This window comes from Protopterus annectens, chromosome 3.part0, assembly GCF_019279795.1.
Source record: "Protopterus annectens isolate FY-2018-M chromosome 3.part0, PAN1.0, whole genome shotgun sequence".
NCBI classification, from domain to species: Eukaryota; Metazoa; Chordata; order Ceratodontiformes; family Protopteridae; genus Protopterus; species Protopterus annectens.
The window spans coordinates 1,268,847,135-1,268,872,599 of NC_056731.1; the positions used below are offsets into that span (position 1 = coordinate 1,268,847,135).

The 25,465-nt window shown below is 40.0% G+C and overlaps 1 protein-coding gene across 1 annotated transcript in view; it reads right to left on the reverse strand.

The window, feature by feature from the left end:
- LOC122797055 (transcription initiation factor TFIID subunit 4B-like) overlaps positions 1-25,465 on the reverse strand; it is a 1,206,007-nt gene that overhangs the window by 965,372 nt on the left and 215,170 nt on the right. The window contains exon 5 of the mRNA XM_044065831.1: positions 23,649-23,771. Coding sequence (XP_043921766.1) covers positions 23,649-23,771 — 123 coding nt within the window. The remainder of the gene's footprint in view (positions 1-23,648; positions 23,772-25,465) is intronic.

Here is a 25,465-nt window from a genome sequence, read left to right on the forward strand (position 1 = left end):
TCCAGGTTTGTGCATGTGCCTCATTATGGCATTGTTCACTGGGTGTGTATACATTTCTGATGGGTGTCATCAGCCACAGTTCCAGTGCATAACCAGCATCCCCCACTAGATGCCGTACAGGATGTCCCCCCCCCCTAGCAAATGCCTGGTACAGCTGTGAAGTGTGCCAAATGCAGGAGTCGTTTTAACAGACAGGGCTGCCAGCACACACACAGAGTATAATGCCCTGGGCATTGCACATGACCTGGCAGTTGATGGAGTGATAGCCCTTGCGGTTAACATAGACTCTACCCTCCTCACCGAGTGGTGCTTTGATGTGGACATGAGTGCAGTCTATGGCACCCAGTACCTCTGGGTAGTGTACTACATGGTGGAAGACATGCATATTGGTGGTCCTCTCCTCGGGGGGGGGGGTTGGGGAAATAAATGTGCTCACTAGCATGTGTTAGCATGACATCCAGGAACTGGTGGAGTATCCTGGATGCGGATACCTGTGAGATCCCCATGACGTCCCCAGCAGGTCTTTGGAAAGTACATGTAGCTAGTATCCTTAAGGCTACACATACCTTAATTTCCTGGGTCTGAGATGAGGGCAGCAGAGCTCAGTGAGTGGCTGCAGTATGCCCCTGTCCACCCTGTAGCGCTCTACTATCTCCAGCTCATGTAGCCCCTGAAAGGTTACCCTGGGTCTGAACACATTTTTCCTCCTCAGTCTGGGCCTATTGTCAGCATCATCATCTTCACTGACCCTAGCCTGTAGCACATAGAGATATAGCAAAGCAGCAGCAGCTTCCTATCATTTTGTCACTTAAAATTCCCAAGTGTGTACTCCAATGGTGCAGAGTATGTGGGAAAATCAGATTGAAGGGTGTCTGTATACTTTATACTGATGTGCTGCAGATGCAGCCTGTGTGATTGGCTGACTATGATACATTCCACCTGCCAGCTACTTTATTAAGGGGGTTTGAATGGGCCACTGAGAGTGGCAGATGGCTTATTAGTCATTTATAGTTGAGTGCTTTTTCTCAGCTATAGCCTTTTATTTTTATTTATTTTTAATTTCCTCCACTTCTAAGCCCCGCAGCGCTCCACCAAACCAGTGGAGCGAGTGTAAACATAGCTGAGCAGAAAGAGCCCTCCCCTGTACACAAGCATGCTCAGCATTTCTTTAACCATCTAAGCACAGCTTAGCAGCCTCAGACACACACCCCTTGCTTAGCTGTGCTTAGCTGAGTGCAAACCATACCTCTCAACCATACCGAATTACTCTGTATTTACTGGTTTTGAGGGAAAAATAATGGGGTGTCAAATATCCAAATGGCCCCTTCAATTCCCAATTTTTTAAAACATTTTATTTACGAATTTAAATAATGGATGACATGTTCATGCATCGCCGAACGTGCATGATGACATCAGGTTTGTGAGGCAGACAACTCCCTGTTGAACTCTGTTGGGCTGTAGTTTGAATTTTATTTGTTATAGCAGCAGCAGCGAGTGGACTCCTGAGTGGAGGGAGCTGTGTGCACAACTTTATTTAAATTCTGAAAAAGTGTTTGCTCAGTACTCACCCATGTGTGCACTAACTAGGAGGATGGATGAGAAAATTTACTTTTCACTTTTCTCCAGCAGCAAAAAACTGACAAGCAAAAAATGCACGTATTGGAAATGATTCTGCACTGATTCTGCACTGTTTGAAGTCTGGGATCCATAGTTATAAGCTGGAGTATACTTATCTGAGGCAGCTATAAAACGTTGGGCAATAATCCTAGCAGTGTTGACTAAATCTTATTGCATCTGAAGTGAAAGCAGGTCAAAAGTAGTAGTATTGTGACTTGGTGCAAACATTTTTCTTTGTTTTAACTTTCCTGAAAATGGAGATGGAAAAAGAGAATAAAGTTGGAACTGAGGAATAAAGCTCCAGAAGAGGTGAGTAAACAAAGGCTTTATGTACTGTAATCGTATTTTCAATTATTGATTTAATTTAATGACATGATGCAAGTTGCACAGCGCTAAGTCATAGCCACATGTGCTGTACTGATGTGGTTTTACAGATGTGGTACTTCAGAAATGTTGTTGGTTGCATTTATTGTTTTTGTCTTAGTCGCTGAGTTTGTGGGTATTTTAATTTTTGTTGTTAGCTTGGAGAAATTGTGTATTTATAGTTTGAGGTTTTGGATTTTGTCCGTTAACCATATCACATCCGTTGATTTCAGCGCATGTGTATTAAGGTAGTATTTAAAACGAACAAAGATGATTTTGAAAGATCATTTGATAGTTTTCTGTGAAGGGTTTTTTTTTCCCATTATCTGTTAAGCTGTAAGTGTATTGGGGTTTGCCTTAAGTGATCATAGTGGATTATGGTTAGGGTACTCTCAACAGGAAAATGGAGTGATCTAGGGTGAAAGTGAAATTTGCAGGGGGGAGAAGGAACGCACATGGATTATGGTTAGAGTCTGGTTTGATGTATTTGCTGTTCTGTTGTGCTGGTTGAGCATAAACAATGTCACATTAGGGTAGCAATACTGAGACATATTTGCTTTTTTAACTTGCTTAATACAGAGGAGGGGATTATAGCTTTTATTGAATGAACGTAGTTGCATTACAGCTTTTATTGAATGAACGTAGTTACATAGCTTCGTTACTTGTGGGCTGAGGTAACAAGTCTTGCATAGCGACAGCTGGAAATAGGGAAATGTCCATGTTGACCAGCAAGCCTAGAGGTTTTATTTCACATGTTGAAAACGGAGAGGAAAACTAATGAGTGCGTTCTTGTGACTTGTAGTTATTTGTTGTTTTAATACAATCTTATACTTTAGTTTGTGTATTTGGATTTGAGTAATCACGGATATCCTTTCAATTTGGAACAGCATATTTCTTGTTTGTTTAAATATGTTTAATTTGTATAATTTCCCAGAAGTAGTAATACATATTGTGTCATTGGTTGTCAGGTGTCGGATGGTATTGGATTATTTTATTGCATCAGTCTGTGCAAAGCTTTTTGCAGTTTCTGTTTTTCATAGCGATATGACTCCACAGTAATGTACAGCCTTATTAGCTAATTATAGATGCTAGAAAGTGAGGGGAAAGTAGCTAATCTGTAGGTGAATCTGGTTATGCATTAAAACAATGAATATACCCTTGTTCAGTTTTAGCTGATTGAACAAACATTGATAGTTGTAGCAAATCAAAACACAGCCCCTGCCTATTATCTACTAAAGGGTGATTTCTTGTCATTATTAAAGGAACTTTACGACATACTTACTAGAGCTGGTCGTGTGTGATATTCTAGATATTTTGTGGAAATAAATGAGTTATAGTTGTTTCTTAAACATCTGCTTTGTTAAAATTCACTAGCATGTTTTTGAAGCCTCCACAATTTTATTGCTTTTCTTTACTTTTCCACTTGCTGTTGTTTCAGAGTCCTGCAATCCTTTTAGAGAGCTAAACAAGGTTAAATGCCACAGGTGGTATATATCTATATATATATATATATATATATATATATATATATATATATATATATACAGATAGATATATAGATATATATGTATATAGGAAACTATTGACCTTTAGTAGCCATAAATATCAGCACTTCATAATTAACAACACAGTGACTTGCAGTCTGTAAAACAAAGTAACACAATAATCAGCTATTGCAGTGGTGGGTGTTAGGGGGTTGGGACTGGGAATATAATGGCTGCAAATGTGCAATTGCATTGTGATTTGGAGATGATTTACATATCTGAAAATATGTGAAACAATGAATGCAGCTGGAAAAAATAGAACTCAACACTTTTTTGTGTTTTTGACCTTTCATAAGGAAAGTGCAGCTGTTAAGACTTGGTTGGAGCTATTTTGGATAAAGGGAGCAGGTGACAAAACCAGATTATCAAAATGCTAAATGAACATACTGAATGTTCACAGCCTTTATTTGCAATAGCTGTGCCAAGAAGAATGCATTAGATTCACTGATTATAAATATTATTAAACAGGAGATATGGTTCATTTTGTTGAGACCCATGGGATCAACATTATCTTCTGTTGAAAACTAAGGAAGAAAATGTTCAATGTTTTTGCTCCGGGTAAAAGGAGAGGGCAACAGGCAAGGCCTTACACCCTCAATGAAGCTGACTTTGTCTCCTGCACCTTCTTACTTAATATAATCTATTTCAAGGCAGCACTATCTCTGGTAAGGATATTTTTATTTGACAAAACTGTCTCGACTGCCATTGTCTTTGCAAACTGTGCAATTACTGATTCAACTGCAAACATATTACTACTGCCCTCTGGTGCCATATATTGGCTGTCTGTTTTTCAATTTGCTTGTGAAAGTTACTATCCCACAATTCCATTAGATTGGGTGTGGTTACTTAATTATATATGCAAATTTATGTTAATCAGTGTACAGATTTGTACCTATTTTTCACAGGCCTTGGTCCAGATTTTTTGTTTCCAGGTTGAGAGGTATGGCGCAAACAGAAGTCACTGAGCTTCAATGTGCTTACACAAACCTTGACACACCCCCTTTTCATGTCAGCTACCTCTTCTGCCTACACTACCATGTTGTAGCCCTTACATGGTTAAGTATCTGCAGACAGTGGTCCATTTTGCTATTCAGTAAACTTAGCTCATTTACATGCACCTAATTGCGTATACCCTAGTTACTGCACTACACCAGAGCCTATGTCCTTAGCAACCACTATAACATGCCATTGTATGACTCTGAATACTAGCCAGTATAATGGGGAACTTCAATATAGATTTATATCTTATATTTTAGTATTTTCATTTTTATTTTATGATCTATTATTTTTGTCCGTCACTGCGCACTAAATGTGTCATAGCTGTTAAAAAAAAATCCTTTGATTTTTCATTAATTGCATCAGTTTTAAATGCCAATGGCCATAGTTTGGCCATTGGCATGCCTACTGCACCTAATACATGCTTTTATTTGAGTTGTCATAGCCCCTTTTTTATTTTTACATTGCAGCACATGGTTAGTAACCACATTTCTCCTGCAGATACGGCTCCTACACGGACTCCTGTCTGCTTCCTGGATCGCAAATTCACCTCATTTGCATGGTTTTCACCAGCAAATGAGGTGATTTGCATTATGCCATCACCTCCGTGTTCGGACAGTGCTGGGATGCTCATGCACTCCTCCAGCCTTATTTCCTGGATCTCTCTGCCTCCTGACTTCGTGCTCAGGCTGCGGCAGTATTCCTAAATGGAGAATCACTCCATGTAAGGCTTATTGAATTACCTCCAGAGACCTAACCTATGAAGACATATGACACTGTAAAATTACAGACATCAAACATGCAAACATTCTGCAATACTGTCAGATTTATAATGATTTTACAGCATAAACTAATTTAAGTCAGTTATGCCAGTTTTTGATGTAGAAACATTTTGGCGATAAGACACCAAGAAATAAATGCCTCAAACTGGCATTAAGGTTTTAACCAGATTTGTGCTACAAAACACAACATAATATAATGAAATGCAAATTAGCACTCTAATATGGATTTGTCCACTTAATCACAGTTCTTGTTTAACAGGCACGTAACACTGGGGGTTGGCTGTCAGCCATAGTATTAAGGAGGATATCCAAATGCAGTGGCCTATCTAGGTATACACATGGCCCATCTCCTCTTGACCCCTCAATTCAATTTATTAGCTGTGTATGGGGTAACAGGGAGGGTGGTGTTGCACCCCTGGACATCTTCATCGTGACTGAAATACCCTATCACTGCTGGAAGGCATCCCATCATGCTTTGCATGTCTATAAGGTTAATCAGGTGTGTGATGCCAGAGTGATCTGACAACATGAAAGTGTATGCTAAAGTGCTGAAAATATACTGTATTCAAGAATTTGTCAGGTTAAGTCACATTCAGGTATGGAGGGATAAGGTTGCATTGTACTTAAGAGTAACAAACTGGGCATAATTTCTTTCAATTACCATCAAAAACATCAGCGTTGCACAGGATAAGTGTCTATCTTTGGTGGTTTAGCAGGGGCAGGATGCATGTGAAAGCAACTGCATACTGGCACAGTGATGCAGTGAGCAGCTTTGCCATTTCATAGTGCTTTGTTCTGCTTGAGTTTTTACTTGTGCTTTTTTCGATGGTGTGTGTGTGTGTGTGTGTGTGTGTGTGTGTGTGTGTGTGTGTGTGTGTGTGTGTGTGTGTGTGTGTTTAAAAAGTAATTCATGTTGACTCGCTGAAAGTATTTTCAGCGTACGTAAAATATTAAAAAAATGCTAACTGAAGCTACCTTTGCAAAACATCCAGGGAACCATTTGCCTCCCACCACCCCTTATGTGGGGGGACACCCCCCCCCAACACCCTCTGAACTTATTTATACCATATCTAAGGTCACGCAACAGTGCAGAGAAAGTCAAACTCCACTGCTGATGAAAGTAGTTTAATTGAGTGTACTTCTACCTTTTTATGTTCAATGAAACTGCATTTGGTGAATCAACAGGAACCAGTTTAAAAAAAACACATCACTGATTATCATCTGTGGAAACAATATTACTGGGCAAATAAATACTTCTTCTGGGTAGCACTAAAAATAATGCAGTGAACAAGTCATTATTTTCAAAAGTAAAGAATAAAATGCATCACAGAACATCCATACCCTTAGAGCCTGGTAGCCACCACACCTCAGACTACATGAATGTATTTTAACATGGAATCAGAGCTGGACTCGGCCCTCAACCAGAGCAGGATCATGGTCAAATGGGCCCCTAAGCAGAGTAATGTACCAGGGTGCCCCCAAACATTCCAGTGTCCCATTATTTTGCTCTCTCTCCAGTTACCATAGGCACTACTGAAACTTGTCAGTGAGCATACTATTTTCTTTACTTTTACAATGATTAGAGAGATTTAATTTTAAAATTTTATTTCAAACTTCATTGCACAAACATTGATGGCCATTTACTAAAAACAAGACCCAGACTGAGAAACGACTTAGCATGAGCAACAGTAAACTTCTCTTCCTTTCTAACTCACATTAATTGAAAAATGTATCTGACCAGCAGTGGATTAAGTGTACACTGGGTTCTGGGCTATTTTCAAACCATGGGCCTCCCCTACATTTTTGAAACTATACATATATGCCTGTGTTCTTTGAGTCACCTGACTGTATCAAATTATGTTTCTTGTTAAGAGTGTGTTTTAAATTTCTAGTTTTGAACATTTTTCCAGTAAGCAGGGCAACAAAACGTATGAAGCAATAATGACAAAGGTATCCATTTTAGAACATTACAATCATATAAGGCTAGTTAAATTGCTGCTGTTATAATTCGACTGTGTATATACATCACGTCTGACTGGAATATTTTACCATGGCCGTTTTTATCACAATTTACTTTACATAGATGCACAATTATCCTGCAAAGACAGACTAATGACTTTTTAACTTTATCAGCTCAGCAGAGTCCATCATTTTTTATCTACAAGCATCCCTCAAACCTAGCAGTTATAGCTACATTGCTGACTTCTTCGCAGTTCTCTGTATCAAAAAAATTAACAAGAATGATCAGAACCACATATTTCAAATTTGCTTTACACAAACTCAGTAGCCAAAGTATTCCTGCTTAATTCACACACACACACACACACACACACACACACACACACACACACACACACACACACACACACACACACACGTTGTAAAAAGCCAGATTAGAGACCATTTAAAATGACCAGATCGGACCATAAGGTACTTCCATTTACAGAGTGCCCCCCATCCTCCCCAGAAGTTATTGCCACTTTGAGGACTGTGTACACCCCTTATTGTTATGAACAACTATAGGACATCTACTTTATCAGTAGCTTTGGATGAACTACATGAAATTGCATAAAGATCACTAGCATCAGTCCGCAAAATCCAGCTTTATATAGCCCAATTTAAATAGAAAAGTATTTATGACAGCATAAGTAGTATTAACCACGTGTTGACATATGTTCATATGTTTAGTCAATACGTACCTCTGTAGATGTAAAAGTTATAATTCCACATTAAAGATAATTATTATTAATGCAGAGGTTGCTGCTGACAAACAACTTTGCACTTCAGAGATTAATTTATAAATCCAGTGCCTGCTGCCCTTTAAGAATAAATTCCTAGCTTACATTAAAACTGGTGTTCTGGTGATATGGTATTCACAGATGATTGTTGAAAAGTGATGGGGGATGATATGGTTATTTCTTCAAACTTTCGTCACAATCAAAATCAGCAGTGTGCACAGAAAGTTATCATAGATGTGTTTGGGCACTGTCATTATTTCTTAAACTTTCTTCAAAAAACTAATGTGTACACAGACAGTCTCTGTAGTTTATACAGGGGCAATGTACTGTCTAGGAGCAAAACATTGAATCACATTACTGTGACCAGTATTTTTTCACTTTCTTCAAAATCAAACATCAGATGCATATACAGGTGGAGTCTGGAAGCACCTGGTTGAAATACGTTACTTTTTTCTATTTGGTATTTAAGTTTCGCCCCAGCCTAACATCAGAGGGTTACACGGAAGGTGGCTGCCTTTTGGGATGAGGAGGCTTTCTGTGTATTATGTCTGGCAACAGAAACTTTAAATATATGACTGTGGCAATTTGAGCCTTTGCTTTCATCGCACCCTACCCCTAAAGCGATACAATAGAAGGCGACTGTTTTATTTCGGGAGACAAACACTAAATATCAAACAGGATTTATGTAGCCTCATAAGCATTTGTTTTTTCAGTTTATTGTGAGTTACTATTTTGTCAGTTTTGAACATTTAGTCTGGTACACCCCCACTCAAACATAATTCATAAATGAGAACCTCATTACAAGAATACAACTCTGACTCTCTGTTTAGAATTCTGTGCATCACCCACCTACTGGAAAGATTTAAAGTTAACACTACACCATGTATGATAACCACCTTAATATATGTGTTTTCCTTTTCAGATGAAATCTTTAACTATTTCTTTCTCAGCTACTTGCTTTCAACCTTTGCTGTGTGTATGTGAGAAAAACATGTACCTGTGTGTACATATCGTTAAACAAATCTCAGTTTTGTGATAACTGACTGTAATAATTTCACTGTATTTACACTTGTTTTTGTACATTTGGAGCTTTTCTCCCCGGGCCTCTGCTGAGAATAGACGTGTATCCAGTCAGACTTTCCCGGTTAACAAATGTAAAATAAAATAAAATAAATAAATAAATAAATATTTCTTCCCTGAAAGTAAAAACAATACTGATTTTGTTTCCTTACTCATCATTTTTGTTCAGACCATCTCTGGATCAAAACATTGGGAAAAATACTTTAAAATGCATCTCAGCATTATCAACAACGCCCATGCCTTCTGGAGGCCTGGTGCCACCTAGAACACTGGCTTAAGTAAATTACTTTCATTATTTTCAATGTCATAATGCTTCAATACACAATTCTAACTTTGCAGTGCTGGCTAGTTGGGGTGTGCAGAAAGGATACAAGAAAAAGTGAAATCAAATAGAAATTCCTTTCCTTGGTCATTATTTTTGTTCAGGCTGCCATTGAATGAAAATATTGTTTAAAAAAAGCTCTTAAATGCACCTCATAGCATCTACAAAAAGTTTTTATAGAAGAATGGATTTGAACATGAAATAATAGTATTCCACATATTCTATCAGCAAACTTGAAGAAGCCTGTCTCAGAGGCACTCAGACAGAAAGGTAGATGGTGAAAAGTGTGACCAAGAAAAGTTTGGGGTTGAATAAATTAAGACAGGGTAAGCAGGATGAGGTTTAAATGCCACTGGAGGACAGAAGTTATTTTGGAATATTTTGAAATCAGTAGTACAAATGTATCTAACCTTCGTGTTACTGGAAGTGTGTTTGCAAAACTGAATAGATAACCGTGGAGAGTAAGGGGAACATCTAAAGTTACACACAGAGAGTTTTTTTACACTCTAACAGTATTCTACACATAGCCAACAGTCAGCATTACTAAAAGTGAAGTATGCCCTACCAGCACTATCTTTTTGGCTTATGCATTATATTTGTCAAAGGTGAACTGTATCCAAAGTAAGATCACGGTATCTGTAACAATAAACTTATACAATAACATTGCCCCACAGGCCAGTGAGATATAGCAGATAGGTAGGTAGCTAGCTTGTCCTGGGGGCAAAAGGAAATAGAAAAGACCACAAACGCAGCAGCATGCAAGTAGAAACAGTACTGGCAGTACTTTTCTGTGGCAAATACTAGTTACCAAGTTAAAAATTAACAAGTTGAAACCTCATCCAGTAAAGCCTCAACCACTTGTACAGTAACTTAAGTAAATTTCTGAGTTTGAAATGAGGGTTAATGACATGGAAATGGGTACAATTCCTAAAATACAGCTGACACATGAGGGTTACAAGGAAGAAAATGAAGGACAAAAAGGTGCATGAAGATGCTAATTAATGAGATATAAAAAAAAAGAGATAAGAACATGAAAATTAATGAATCTGGATAAATTAAATTTACCAGTAAAGAAGAGACAAATGGCGTCTTCATATTTATGGGTAGGAATAGTAGTCTCTGGTGATGAAAGAGTTGGCAAATGTGGGCTAGTCCTACATATCTTAGCAAAGACAAGTTATTATAATCATATAATGAAAGGGCGTTAGGATCTTAGTGCAACAGATGGAAAGTCATGGGATGCTGTGTGATAAGAGCATGCATTTCTGTCATTTGGTCTTTGACAGTTATACGAGAACATAATGGTGTGAAGCGAAAGATGACAATACTGTCAACTCAAAAAGTTTTCTCTTGTTTGAAACTTAATAAAAGCCAGTGTGTAACATTGCCATGCACCACACAAACTGATTATGGAAAATGCCAATCAACAGCATCTTGGAAGCTCGTGAAACCATATAAACCATCTACTAACATCACCATTCATTTTCCTCAGTATATAGTGAATGAATACCTACAGCAAACAAATCTTCTACACTGAAATGATACATTTTCAACTGTCTGACATCTAATGTTTGACAACAGACTCTTCAGATTATGTCTGGGGAAATCCACTACAACAATTTGTCTGTGCAGAGAAACTAATCCCTCAAGAGATATCCCATTATATCATTGGAAAGTAGGCAAAAGCAGTTCACAGTGTTCCAATACCTTTTTGGGAGTCTCCCCTAGCCAGGAGATTTACAAATCAAGACAGAAAATTCTATAGCAATGCGGTATATACACAATGAAGAACCAAATCTTTCCAAATGGTTAAGAGGACAACCAAAATCTGAGAGAACACTTTACAATTCATCCTGCAGCTTTCCACAATTCAAGTTCTAGGGTTAAAAAAAATCATCTGGAAGAAGCCTAAAAAGGGAAACAATACTGGCCCGTGGCATTTCATTGGAAGCTGGATCCACGTTTCATAAAAGTCTACACATCTAGAGCCTTCCAGATACAAACCTGTTTGTTGATATCTAACCAGTCATACCAAGACATTCTGCTTTTCCTCTCCCCACTCCAAATATGGAGGACAGAGGCCTTCTCCTTCCAACAGACTCAAATGATAATATATGCCTTCCCTTTTCTTATGTTTTAGAGGACTGTGTGCAAATCAAGACAAAGCTCCCTACTGACCAAGGCAACTATTATATTCTCTTCTAATAAGTCTGACCTTTCACCCACAAAGGTCATTACTTCCACACAAATCATCAGTGACAAGAGGGCACGGTTTTTAAACCCCAATCTTGAAACTCTGAATCTATCAGCTTGGAAAACAGAATTTTAATTTAAATCAGTAATGACTTTGCTTCTTGAGGGCAAATGACAAAATACAAGAAACTCTTGAGTGGGGGAAAACGTTTTTTTGGTCTATGTCACAAGATCTGATTCTGTTGTGTTCTCCAGTCCCAATGCTTTTTACATTCAATTCATTTATTTGATTCCAACTCAGCAGAGTGACGCATTAATGTCCATGTATGAGCAGTATCTTCTTGTTTATTAAATTTTCTTGAAGTTACATCACACACATTCATAAACCACCTTACTTGGCTTTCAATTATGAAAGATCGTCTCTTGTGACTAAAGCTGTCTGAGATGGCATCAGAAGCATCTCAAAGTTTATTTAACTGTCAGCCTTTTATGGAAAACACCACAATGATGGGGAGAACATTACTTGTATCATTTGGATGTTCACAGAGAGCTCAGATATTGAATCCGGAGAACCAAAGACAATAAATCATTTATTGCTTTATTCAAGAAAGGGAAAGATTTATTACTCAATGACCTCGTCTCAATGGTTGGCCCACTGCAGTCTACAGTTCACACCTTCAGCAAACAGTATAAGTTAGACACAGGCTATGATCAGGAAGGATATGCCATGGCTTTTCTTCAGCGGGATCCTGTGACTGTACACTTTCCTTGAATATTAACAGTACTGCTTGGAAATCTAAACAAGTGTTATAATTTACTCTTAGCACTGATCACACCTCAAAGAAATAATACAGTTATGTGTAAGAGCACTTACCATAATTGTAGAACTGTAGTAAAGCCACTTCCCCATTGTCCTACTGAGTAATTTCTATATAGTTATGTAGAACTTAGTTACTGAGCTTACTTCATAGTAACTGAACTATTTTGGGGTCTAGTGATGGTCTTGACAATGACAGAAGGTCACTGTCAGACCATAGAGCTTAATTAAGGGATTTGCTTTGTTTTTTCTCACTTTGCTTGTAGATTTTTGCTCGACTGTTGTTGGAGTTTTATGGTACTAGCACTAATTCCATGCCCATGTCCATGTTTTTAGTGAGAAAGAACACAAGGGGATTTGACATATCAGCTGTCAGCTTCAGAGTTAACAGAGTCAGCAGTACTGACGGTAGTGGTCATCTTATGATAAACACTGGAGAATAATGGAGAAGTTTGTCTATTAATTTGTTCTGGGGTCCTGTCTGATTCAGGAAGGGATTTCTGAATCCACAGCTGCATTTTATCTAAAATCTGCTTGCCAAAACTTTGTTTGCTCATCAGCTTCAGTAGAAAAAGTATTAGCATTGAATTAAGATGTAGGGGCTACTTAAATGCTGTTTGCAAGATTTTAGATTGCCTTGAGTCTTTTTTGATGGTTGTTAGTACTAGTTATTATGCTGTAGCTGTCTAACCTATTGCAATAATGTTTGTTTTTTTCCCTTGTTTTTTATGTTGCTGATTTGTTATAATATTGGTTCATTTTTAGTTCTATTTGTACTTTCTATAGCAAATTTTACTAATGGCTGCAATAATTATTTTACATTGAGTGAGTGGTTTTGTTATAAAGTGCTTAGGAATTAACCACTGCAATAAATTTTAATTTTCCTGTTTTTCCCTCAGTCCTGAGCATTACATCTGATCATCAAGATGCCATCAAACTGCCCTTTACTGACCTGTTTGACCCCTTTGTGGAAAGAATCCCAGAGCCCATTTACTGCCCGTGGGGGAAATTTGAGTGCTGGGAGTGGTGCCACCATCAGGTTGTGGGGGGGGGGACATTCTGCTTAAGCTCCCACACATGCCCAAGTAATATTCCTAATGTTAGACATATAATGGGCACAGCACAGACAAGCCACTTGCTTCCACAAGTGAGAGAACAATAGCCTCTTTACTTCTGTCCTTTTCCAATTACTAAGTACTAATGTTGCTAATCAAACCCAGATTGTCTGGATTGCAGTCAGAGCTGTATACCTCGACAGCATGCAGCTGATGAATGCTCAGAATGAACACATTACAGCATGGTGACTACCTCACAAGCTGTGTAATTTTTTTATCAAGATTAAGGCTATAGTCAAACTTCCCAACCATACCAATTTCTCAGTATTTACGGTTTTGAGGGAAAAATAGAGAGGTGCCGTGAATTTCCAAGTGGCCCCTTCAATTCCAGATTTTTTTTTTTTTGCTTGGGAGTAATAGGCAAATTTGTTATTTTCTATTTTGTGTTGAGGTGATCATTAACTCAATCATGAAAAATTCTTTTGATTACAGGGAAGCAGCACACATTGCTAGGAGTTGAGCTTTTGGAGTGTTACATCACCATTATATTTCTGTTCAACGCTGGTAAATACTACAGTCCGTCACCATATAAAATAGTATACATCTATAAGGAAATGAGTAACAACAGAAATTAAAGAGGGTGAAAACGTCAAACCTGAAACTTGTCTGGAGGTTGTCAAGATTAGCACTCACTAACAGGAGTTTCACAATTACTTCTCATTTGCCAGAAATGTTTATTCCATCTGCATCGTCTCCACATTTGGGATTTAGGAGGGGCAAAGAGTAACTTACTAGCTATAAATACTTTCCATCTTACTGGGACCAGTTAAAAAAAACAACCCGATGTGGAAATTATTGTGAGGCAGAGTAATTTTATGATGACACAATGCTGCGACAGAAACATGGGTAAATAATTTTTCCTAGACATTAAAAGCAGTATTTCATAGTGGCTAATGGAAATATTTTTTTTACGGTAGTGAAGGTGAGGTGTTTATAATTAAGCAGCGTATTCCATTTCAGCCTACAAGTCTGACAAACTACCAATAGCCGATGACAAAATAATGCAAGTGTAATGCAACAGTCATACATAGATTCATAGGTGTGCATTAGGCTAATGGCCATGGGCAGCCTTTACAACCCTAGCCCATAGAAGTGCCCTGGCATCGTGCTGCCCGATGTTAGTTCCCAGTGCCTCTATCAAGTACAGCCAGTGGAGTGATCCCCGGAGTGAACTTTCTATTTCCCATCCACTCACCCAGATTTCTCTTCAAGAGTGCCAGTGAGGTGCTCTGCTTGACATGTATGGGAAGTCTATTCCAGAGCATGGGCAGTCTCTGGGTGAAGAACCTGTCCCTCCAGCATGTTCTGTTGACTGTGGTAATGAGGTTGAGGTCTCTGGAGTGTGTGGTGTGGCGGGATTGAGATTTCTTTATATGCAGCATTTCTAACAGAGCTAGGTCAGACATGGCTTTTGCAAGTCAAGCATAGATCGCATATTAGTAGACAATATGAGACAGAGAATAGCTGGATTTTTTTTTTGAGTCTGTCCATGTACAACCTGTGTTTACAGCCTAGGATCCTTTTCATGAGGTACTTTTGTGGCCTTTCCAGCTGTTGCATACGTCTAGTGAGATACATGCCAAATGGGGCATTATACTCGATGATTGGCCTAATGAGGGAAGAGAAGAGAGATGATGATGTCTTTCTTCCTGAGTGCAAAACCCTTGGTAATGAGATGTGCCACACAGAAGGACTTTCTGACCATAGTGGCAACGTGCTGGTAGAAGAAGAGGTTGCTGTCCGCCTGTGTCTCCAAATCGCTTATAACACCTTCAGTGCTCAGTGGGCTCCCATCAATGTGGTAATTAGAGGGAAATGAGTTTTTCCCAAAGGGGATGATGACATTTTTTTTTTTGGCATTAAGCTTAAGGCCATAGTTTTGACACCAGTCATTGGTCTCAGTGGGGCCTTTCTGTAGGATGTCTACATCAAATGGGGAGTTAATAATGGCTCCCAGCTTGCAGTCGTCTGTGAACTTGGTCAGCCAGAGTCCCTTTGTGTTGGCCTGGACTTCTAAGAGCTAGATGCCAAATAGGATAGGACCCAGGACCGATCCCTGTGAGACTCCACTTGTGACTGGTCAGCAGTCTGACTTAAGTCCACTAATTTCACACTGTGGGCTATATCTGTGAGCCAATTTGCAACCCACCTAGCCATATAGGTGTTGATGCGTACTATGGTGAGTTTATCAATAATTCCTGAGTGGGGAATGGTATCAAAGGCCTTGGCCAGATCAAGGTAGGCTTTATGAACTGCTTTGCCCTCATCCACAGTTCTGGTGACTGACTCAAAGAAGACAACCAGGTTGAGGAGGCATGAGCTACATTTCAAAAAAAACAAATTATCTGGGATCTAGCGTTTGGAGATTCCCAATATCCTTGTTAATTAGGTCCATGATGATGCACTCCATAGCCTTGCATATCAGACTTGTCAGGCTAATAGGGCAATAATTCCCAGGATCTGTAGTCGCTCCCCCTTTATGGAGAGGGATGACTGTAGCAGTACGCCATTCAGTAGGGACAAAGCCTGAGGTGAGGCTGCGACTGAACAGGGCACACAGATGTGGTGCCAGTTCACTTTGTAGTTCATGCAGATCACATCCAGGGATGCTGTCAAGTCCCATGGAAACTGATTCTTGGCCTTGAACAAAGCAGCTTTAACCTGTGTTGCAGTAATGCTGGGTGCCTGGCATTCCTCCGGTATTGTGATTGGTCCTTTAAGGGAGAAGAGAGGGGTAAAGTTGGTACAGAATCTGTTGGCTCAGTATAGGAGGTACCATTGTGCAGTAACACAGAGAAAACATGGATATTGCCATGGAGATGTTTGATATAACTACAGAATGCTTTGTGGTTGTTTTTAGTGTCTGCTGCAATTCTGCCTTCATAGCTGACTTTAAAGGTTTTGATGAGCGATCTCAACTTTTTGTTGAGGCTAATAAGGGAGTTTTTCCAGTCTTGGGGACTTCACCTTTTTCTGCAACAGTTTCTTCCTTCTGTTGTAGAGTTTATTAATGGCAGGGGACCACCAGATTGTCTTCCTTTTTTTGGAGAAGAGTGTCTTGGTTCTGTTGGGTATGGCTAGTTCCATGCATTTATGTATGTGTTTGTACAGTGCATTGGTGTATGATTCGGCAGTCATGCTTCTATTTTACATTGACATGGGTACCATGAAGTTAGTCACCTCTATTTTAGGAGCCCAAAGTCAGCTTTGGAGAAGTTTTTCATGGTGGTTACCTTTGTGGGGGGTGTGGGTGAGCTGTGGATTTCTATGGTGATTAGTTTGTGGTCGGATCTAACCAGGGAAGAATTGACTATTGGTGTAGAGCAATGATTGCCCATGTTAGTAATAACCAGGTCAAGGATGTTGTTTCCTCTAGTGGGGGTAAGAATGAGATGGTCCAGGGCATTGGAATTGATGAATTCCAGGAAGCTTTGGGCCAGCTTATTGGTGCACAAGTAGTTTTCCCAGTTGATGGAGGGGTAGTTGAAGTCACCTAGTATGAGAGTGTTGGGTTGGACCCTAATAGTTTCCAGGGTGCTTAGGGAAGTGGAGTGAGAATCTTGGGACATGGTTGGGGACCTATAGCAGGCTATGGCCTGAATCGCCATCTTACCCAATGTTAGTTGTACCCGAAGTATCTCAGATGCGTTATGCTGGGCTACTAGTCTGGAGGTGTGCATATCCTTTATGAATATGGAGACACCACTGCCTTTGGAGCTTCAGTCCATGTTCTGGGACAGAAAGGTGTAGAATGAGTTATAGACTGGTAGCAGAGGGGTGTTTTCTGCTGCTTTAAACCAGGTCTCCATTACAGCACAAATGTCGATGTTCTCCATTTTGAGGAGTGCTTTGAGCAAGTGCATCTTGAGATTTAGACTTCTAGCATTGAGAAGCATGACCCTCAGATTATATTTATTTACAGCTGTTATGGTGGTAATTTGGTCTTTGGAACATTGCCTAAAAAAGGCACTATAGGGGTGGCAAGAGTCTTAGCCAGTATCCGGAAACCCAGGGGTGGCAGATGCAGGCCATCTCTGGCAAAGCATTGAGGTCTGTCAATCATGTCATCCCAAGCAGACAGATAATGGATCCCATTAAAATGACACCAGAAACTTAGCTAATTGTTGAAGTCGATCATTCTCTGCTTGTACTGCAGTATCACTCTGGGTGATGGTAGGATGCTGGCTCAGGGCTAGGGCCACACCTACCTGGGCCACATAATCTGAGATCAGACCATAAACTAATCACTGTGGATGTCCACACCACACCACCATCTCCAACCAAGGAAACCACAGTGAAAAACTTTTTTATAGCAAACTTCACCTTACTTAAGACAGAGGTGGTAAGTGTCGCAGCCCCCACACTAAAGGATAACAGTGTCCAAGATGCAGGAACCTTTACAAATGCACTCTATGAGCACCTACAAGTATGCATGGATCATGCCATCCCTAGCAAAACCAAGACTCACTCCCCTAAGAGAAGGAATCCAGTCTGGTGGACCCCTGCCATAAACAGGCTATACAACAGGAGGAGGAAACTAGTTCAGAAAAAAAGCAAATCTCAAGAGGGAAAGCCATCCCTGATCAGTATCAGTAAGAAACTAAGGTCCCTCATAAAATCCTCCAAGGCTAACTTCAAAAGAAAAATAGCCAAGGATTCGAAAGATAACCACAAAGCCTTCTTTAGCTATGTCAAGAATCTAAGTGGCAACTCGCAGATATGCTCTGATCTAGTGCAAAATAGCACAAAATATACTGAACCCACTGATATTGCCAACATCCTGGCACATAGATTCAGTGCAAACTTCACCCCCTCTCACCCCCAAAAGGGCCCACAACAATACCAGAAAAGTGTAGTGCCCCAGAAATCTCAGACGCACAGGTGAAAACAGCCCTTTCAAAAGCCAAAAGCATAGCGTCAATGGGGCCAGATTGTGTCCCTGGCTGCATCTTGCACAAACTACAGAACGAACTAACCCCCCACTTAAACACACTGCTCAACCTTAGCCTCTCCACAGGCTACGTGCCCATAGAATGGTGCACAGCAATGGTTATTCCACTCCACAAAGGAGGGGCCACAACTGACCCTGGTAACTATCACCTCATAAGCCTGACTAGCCTGGTCTGCAAGGCTATGGAGCACATCATCATGGAACTCATTAACAAAGACATTGGGAACCTCCAAACACTTGAACAGACCCAGTTTGGCTTTGTTAAGGGCAAATCATGCCTACTAAACCTGGTTGACTTCTTTGAGACAGTCACCAAGGCCATAGATGAGGGGAAGGTAGCTCACACAGCCTACCTTGACCTCGCCAAGGCTTTTGACACCATTCCCCACTCGGGGATTATAGAAAAACTCACAAGCCTGAACATAAACTCCTATGTTATGAGATGGGTTGCCAACTGGCTTACAGACAGAACTCACATGGTAAGAATAGCGGGCTCCATGTCCAACTCTAAACCAGTCACAAGTGGTCTCCCACAAGGCTCGGTCCTGGGACCCCTACTGTTTGGCATATACTTCTCAGAAGTTCAGGCAAACTCAGGAGGACTATGGCTAACCAAGTTCGCCGATGACTGCAAAATGGGAGCCATAATTGACTCTCCGGCTGACATGGACAGTCTCCAAAAGGGCCTTACTTAAGACGGACACCTGGTGTCAAAGTCATGGTCTCAAGCTAAATGCCAAAAAATGCAGAGTCATCCCGTTTGGGAAAAACAAAACACCCATGAATTACCACATAGGTGGCAGCCCCCTTAATACAGAAGAGGTAATAAGAGACCTGGGGACCAATCATATTGACAATCATATTGCCAAAGTAGTTAGGAAATCCTTCTATGTGGCCCATCTAATTACTAAAGGGTTTGCATCTAGAAATAAAGAGGTTATAGTGCCCCTCTACTCGTCACTCATCAGACCCATCATAGAGTACAATGCCCCATTTGGGATGTACCTCACAAGACACTTCCAACAGCTGAAAAGACAACAAAAGTACCTCACCAAGAGGATTACTGGCCTCAGACATATGTCCTATGCAGCCCGACTGGAAAAACTCCAGCTGTACTCAGTCGAATATCGCTTACTCAGAGGTGATCTCTGCCTGACTTACAAAGCCATGTCCAACTCAGAAATGATGGACATGCTCCACCTAAAGAAATCCAAGTCACTGCGAGCCACTAACTCTAGTGAGCTAAACCTCTCCACAACAATAAATAGAACATGCTGGAGGGATAGATTCCTGTCACAGAGACTCCCCATGCCTTGGAACAAAATTCCTAACTACATTAGACAGAGCACCTCACTAACACTCTTCAAGAGAAACCTTGACGAGTGGATGGGTAACAGAAAAAGCACCCCTGGGATCACTTCATTGGCTCTTCTTGACAGATGCTCACTTAATTAATCAATGGGGCGGTGAAAGATGACACACTCTGGCTAGGCTTATAAATGCTCTCTGGCAGATAGCCTTGTACCTACCTATGAACCTATAAACTCAGTTGTTAGCATAACATGTTTTGCATTATTATGTATTTTCTGAGAGATATGAAGTCTGAAATTCAAATGTCTGCCATTATTTATTTAGTGATTTCAACCTTCATGTTGGCATCCCACAATTCCAGAGTGGGCGGGGTTACACAATTATATACGCTAATTTTATGTTAAATAGTGTCCCAGTCTTTGGCCAGTTGTTACTACTTTTCAAGGGCCTTTGTCCAGATTTTTGATGTTTCCAGGTTAAGAGGTATGGCTAGAGTTCAAAACATATAGATGAGGATTCCTTATTTTGTTTTTAGAACAGTATTGTTCACATTGGTTAAAATGCATTTTATTATTTACCTTCTGTGTAAGAAGCAAATCCATGGCATATACTGCAGTAATACAAACAAGATGTCAGTGTGATTTGGCCACCTCATACCAGTCCTAGAAAATGCAGATTCTACAAATATGAATAAACGTGAAGATTTCTTTTTTCCCTAAATATCTACAACATGTACAAACTTCAGACTGCACTTGACAGCAGCTCAGTTTCTATCACAACTGCCAAGGTCAACTCTGACCAGCCAAAACTGATTCATTATATATATGTATCTAGAAACAAAACAAGCATCATGGTAAAGCACTGGCTGTGGCTCTAGCTCCCACCAGATGTTAAACATTTGCTTGATGTCTACCTCCTCTAAAAGATGCAAGCCCTGGTACAAGACAAGCAATCAGAACTTTAAACTGGACCTACAGCCTGGCTGGGACTGGTATGAGGAGATCCCTGGAAGGAAGGCCTTAGTGCCAAGTATTGCCAGTTTACAAATGGGCACTCAACAGACCACTACCTGTGATCAAGCTGGTCAATGCTATGGCTCGGCCAATTAAGTAAGGGCTGGATTTCACAAGAATCTCAGAATGCACCCCTCTACCCTCCTAAAGGAAGGAACTGGGGACAGGTCTCCTCTGGCTCACTCATCCCCTGCCTTAGGGACAAGTGCTGCTTATGGCTAGAATAGCCATGAATGAACCTAGCAGATGGGGTGGAGAGCACCCAAACAATGAACTTACCTTTTGGAAGGACACTCCTTCACCTGCTCTCTGGGTGCTTGATTTTATGGAGATGATACAAGTTACACCCAGGGCCACAGGGGGACTCTTCCTACTGACGTCCATCAGAGAAGCTCGAGAGCAGTGCAGCAGTTAGCATAGTCACCTCACAACAAAAGGTTCTCCGGTTCGATTCTCGACTGGGGTGCCTTCTGTGCAGAGTCTGCATGTCCTCCCTGCGTTGGCTTGAGTTTTCTCCAGGTGCTCTGGTTTCCTCCCACATTCCAAAGATGTGTCCAGAGTGTTTATCCCCAGGCATCTGCTGAAAATGGGCTCTGTCCCAGTCGGACTTTCCCACTAAACAAATGTTAAATAAATAAATAGAAGGGACAAAGATTCCCCCAATGGAGTTTACAAGTACATGATTAAAATGCTGCTATTTGAGGCAGTTTGCCACAGCATGTTTCTCCCACAGACAAAGGTAAGATCCATGCAGTTCTTGCCTTATGGCAGCCAAATGGATACAGTGTGCTGATGTTTAGGCATTTATACGCAGAACTTTTTTATCAAAATCTAAACCATTAAAAACAGCAAAAATTGAACAGCCAGGCTCAAGGGAACTACATTCTAATGCATATGGTGCTTTACATCAAGATATGTACTAGAGTGGGTGTGCAGATATCTCCAAACATGGCATCTTCCAAATGCATTGCCAGATGGTGATTGAAGGAGAATAACCCTACTAAGGACTCATCAAAAAAGGTTCTTGGTCTTACAGCATGACAATCTGATTATTACAGCTAATAACAGTATTACAGGAAAAAACATCTCTACAGAAGAGTGCAGGCATACTGAAACAAAGATGTGGGCAATATGTCAGGGTTTTAGTAATATATAAAACTATACTAGATTGTTTTTATTTTCCCACTTTTAGACCTACAATGCTGACAGCATCTTTCAGGTATAGTCCAGTAAGATGACTTTTTCTTGTCATATACACTGATCCTCACATATTTGACCAAAGAGTGAAATGTACTGAATGTATTACACCATTAATGGATAAATTAACTACTTTAATGAAGAAAAGATGTTTTTTTGTGGGGGGGTCTGTTTCTTAACTTGTCAAACTACACTTGGGAAGCTGGCAAAAATAACCATATAGGTGTTAAATTAAAAGGCTTTCATTAACAGGATATTGCAAACTATTTTAGTAACACAAGTCTACACTTTCTAATAAGAAAAAAAATGTTTCATTATGGCAGAAATCAGTATACAGAGAACAATCTACAGTAAGTTCAACAATCCTAAATGGTTATAACTTTACTAAAGCATAGTGGGGTAACATACATGGAGAAGATGTTAGCAAATTTTATAGACTAAGTTAAATATGGCTTAATTTTCTATATATAGCAGGAAAAAGTACCACTTACTCAGTTTCTATTTATTCTTATTCAGCAACTCTAATGTTCAGAGTAAAACTAAACTAACATGTTTTTAAAATGCATGTATGCTTACAGTACTGCCACAGATACATTAGGTTTCTGGATAGAAGCCAGAGAGATTCTCCTCATCTCCAAAAGTCTAACGTGAAAATGTGTTTCAACGCCGACAGTCCTGGACATGAAGGTCCAAGTTGGACTCCACACCACTTCAAAGATGTATTCAACAAGGCAAACCGTCAGGAAATGGGGATAAACTGAAGGCCAGTCTCCAGATTGGAGGCTATGACACACCAGTCCTGGAAACAGTAGGAAGAAATTAAGACAAGAAACAGATCCCAGAGTGAATGACAACTCGACAACCACTGGCAGTGAGCCATCCACTGAAGGACCCAAATGTGTGTGTGTGTGGGGGGTACAATTGGATGGTAAAAACATCACAGCCATCCTTATGATGCAATCCAGGAAGTGAAATATCTAAGCTCCTGGACACTCTGCTGGGAAAAAGCATGGCTCTAAACTTAGTCTAGAACTGTTCCTTGGAAGTGATTGCATTGTAATGGAAGAATTGACAGCTCCTCTTAGCTGATGATGATCCACAACACTGAAGCCACAAAAAGTTACATGCCATGACCCTTGAATGGGACACACACAAACACACCAAAAGTCGCTCAAGTAACAGAACACCAGTAGCTATAAAGCCTTCACCATCATGTTCAACACTCTGGATGAATGCTTGGGGCAAAGAGGAGGCCAAAAATACACAGACAAATACAAGCCATACTCAGATCAAAACACAAAAAGTTCCTACTTAAAACAGCAGCATCTATGGAGCAATGGATCTGTTGCTGAAAGAGTGCTGTCAGTTTGTGTTAATACTTAAAATGTGCTTATGCTACTGACAGGTAGGTCTTAAAAAGAAAGCCTAGATATACAGCAAATGGTATGCTCTTACCAAGACTGCTGTATTGCTATAAACAGAATACTGTGTCACTAAACATACCATGAATTTTACTTCACTCGGAATTTTATGATGTCTCGAGGATTTCACACATTTTTCATAAAACTATGGTCTAAATTCAAGCAAACATATTATGTTTAGTGCTTACCAAAAGATTCTGCACGAGGTTCTTTACATTCTGAGCCATGTTAGCAGACTGAGATCCACTGGATGCCAGCTTAATTAGCGTAGCAAGGAAATTTCTACATTTCTTGACATTCTCCAATACCTCCTAAAGGGAAGAAGATCCAGTTTAAAGTTTAGAAAAAAAAGAACAAATGTCCACAGATGATGTATGAAATGTACTAAAACAATGAACATTTAATTTTTCAGCTATACTCGTGATGTACTGAATTATTTATTTCAAGAAATTTAGTCTATAAACACAATGATTGGACTTCAGCTGATGACTATTAAAAAAGGTTTTGTTAATCAATAAATGACTGACTATAATTTAAATAACCAAGGAACACAGCTGCAATGGCAACTCTTCACCCTTATGTCAAGATGCCAATCAAGGTTACAAAAAAATAGGGAATTCTCTTACAGGAGACTTGCAGAACCAAGTATGGACAAATAAATCAGGACTAGTGGTTGCAGATGATGTTGCATGTTTGACTTCAAAGTCTAAGAAAATAGACAGTGTCTCTCAAAATTCTCAAACAAAATTGCCATGCTGATCCCATATAGAGGGTAAAGGCTTTAAGATCATACGCCTTAAAGAGAATGTCCTTATGACAGTGACCATCAGTTATGCTACTACAGCAAATAAGTGGATGTAGGTGGCAACCTGAAAGTACAGTTGTGTAAAATCTTACTTTAACAGTAGATGTCCTTCTCTTCATTGTTGCATTATTCTTTACTAAGGGATATGCTGCCACAGATAGCCCTATGTCCAGTCAGTATACCAAAGCCTTTTGTTCTTACAGGTGTCGTTATGTCACACGTATGTTCCCCATGCAAGGCATAGAGCATAAAGGTGACATACCGACACACTCAAAACTGAAAAAGCCCAATGAGGAACAGCATGCTCTTATTGACAAGGAAAACATGTGCATCCAGAAGGAGAAAAGGGAAGATGATGAAGAGTCCCTCAGCCAGGAGGGCAAGAAAAGTACAGGGCAAGAGCTTGAACAGAGGGGGGCTGAGGGAGCGAGCGAGCGAATACTGCAACAGTGAAGAGAATGATATCTACTACTATGGTAAGGTTTTACACAACTGTACTGTGTCCTTCCATATCACTGTTGCACTATTCTTTACTTATGGGAAAGTACAAGAACTCAAGCAGAAGCTAGGGAGGAGGAAGGCACAGAACAGCCCTCTACAAACCCATGCGGTATAACCCTTGCAAAACCTGCTCTGGCCCTCAAAATAACATCCAACTTGTAATGCTACAGCCCTGGCAGAATGCACATTTACTGACACAGAAAGACATTTTCCATGAAAAGAATAACAAAAAGAAATGACTTTAGAAATCCAAGAGGATATTTGCTTACAAACAGCCAAAGCCAAAGTCATGGGAAGAAAGGAAACAAAAGCTTCTCAGATTTGTGAATAACTATTTTTTTCCAAATAATATCTGAGCTGCCTATGCAAATCCAAGGTGTGCAGAACCTTCTCACTGGCAGACTGCAAAGAAAGAAAAAGGAAGGCAGATGAGTAGACTGATTAAGGGACATCTCATTGACCACTTTGGGCATAAAACAAGTATTCGTCTGAACAGACACCCTGTCTCTGTGGAAAACTAAGAAAGGAGGAATAACTACTAGAGCCTGAAGTTCAGACACTCAACTGAAGTGACAGCCAAAAGAATGACAGTCTTCAAAGTATAATGTTTTAAGGAAGCTGAAGAAGCAGGCTCAAAAGGAGCCAGAGCTAATTTCACATGTACAAAATTGAGGTCCCAGTAAGGTGGAACAGGCTTCC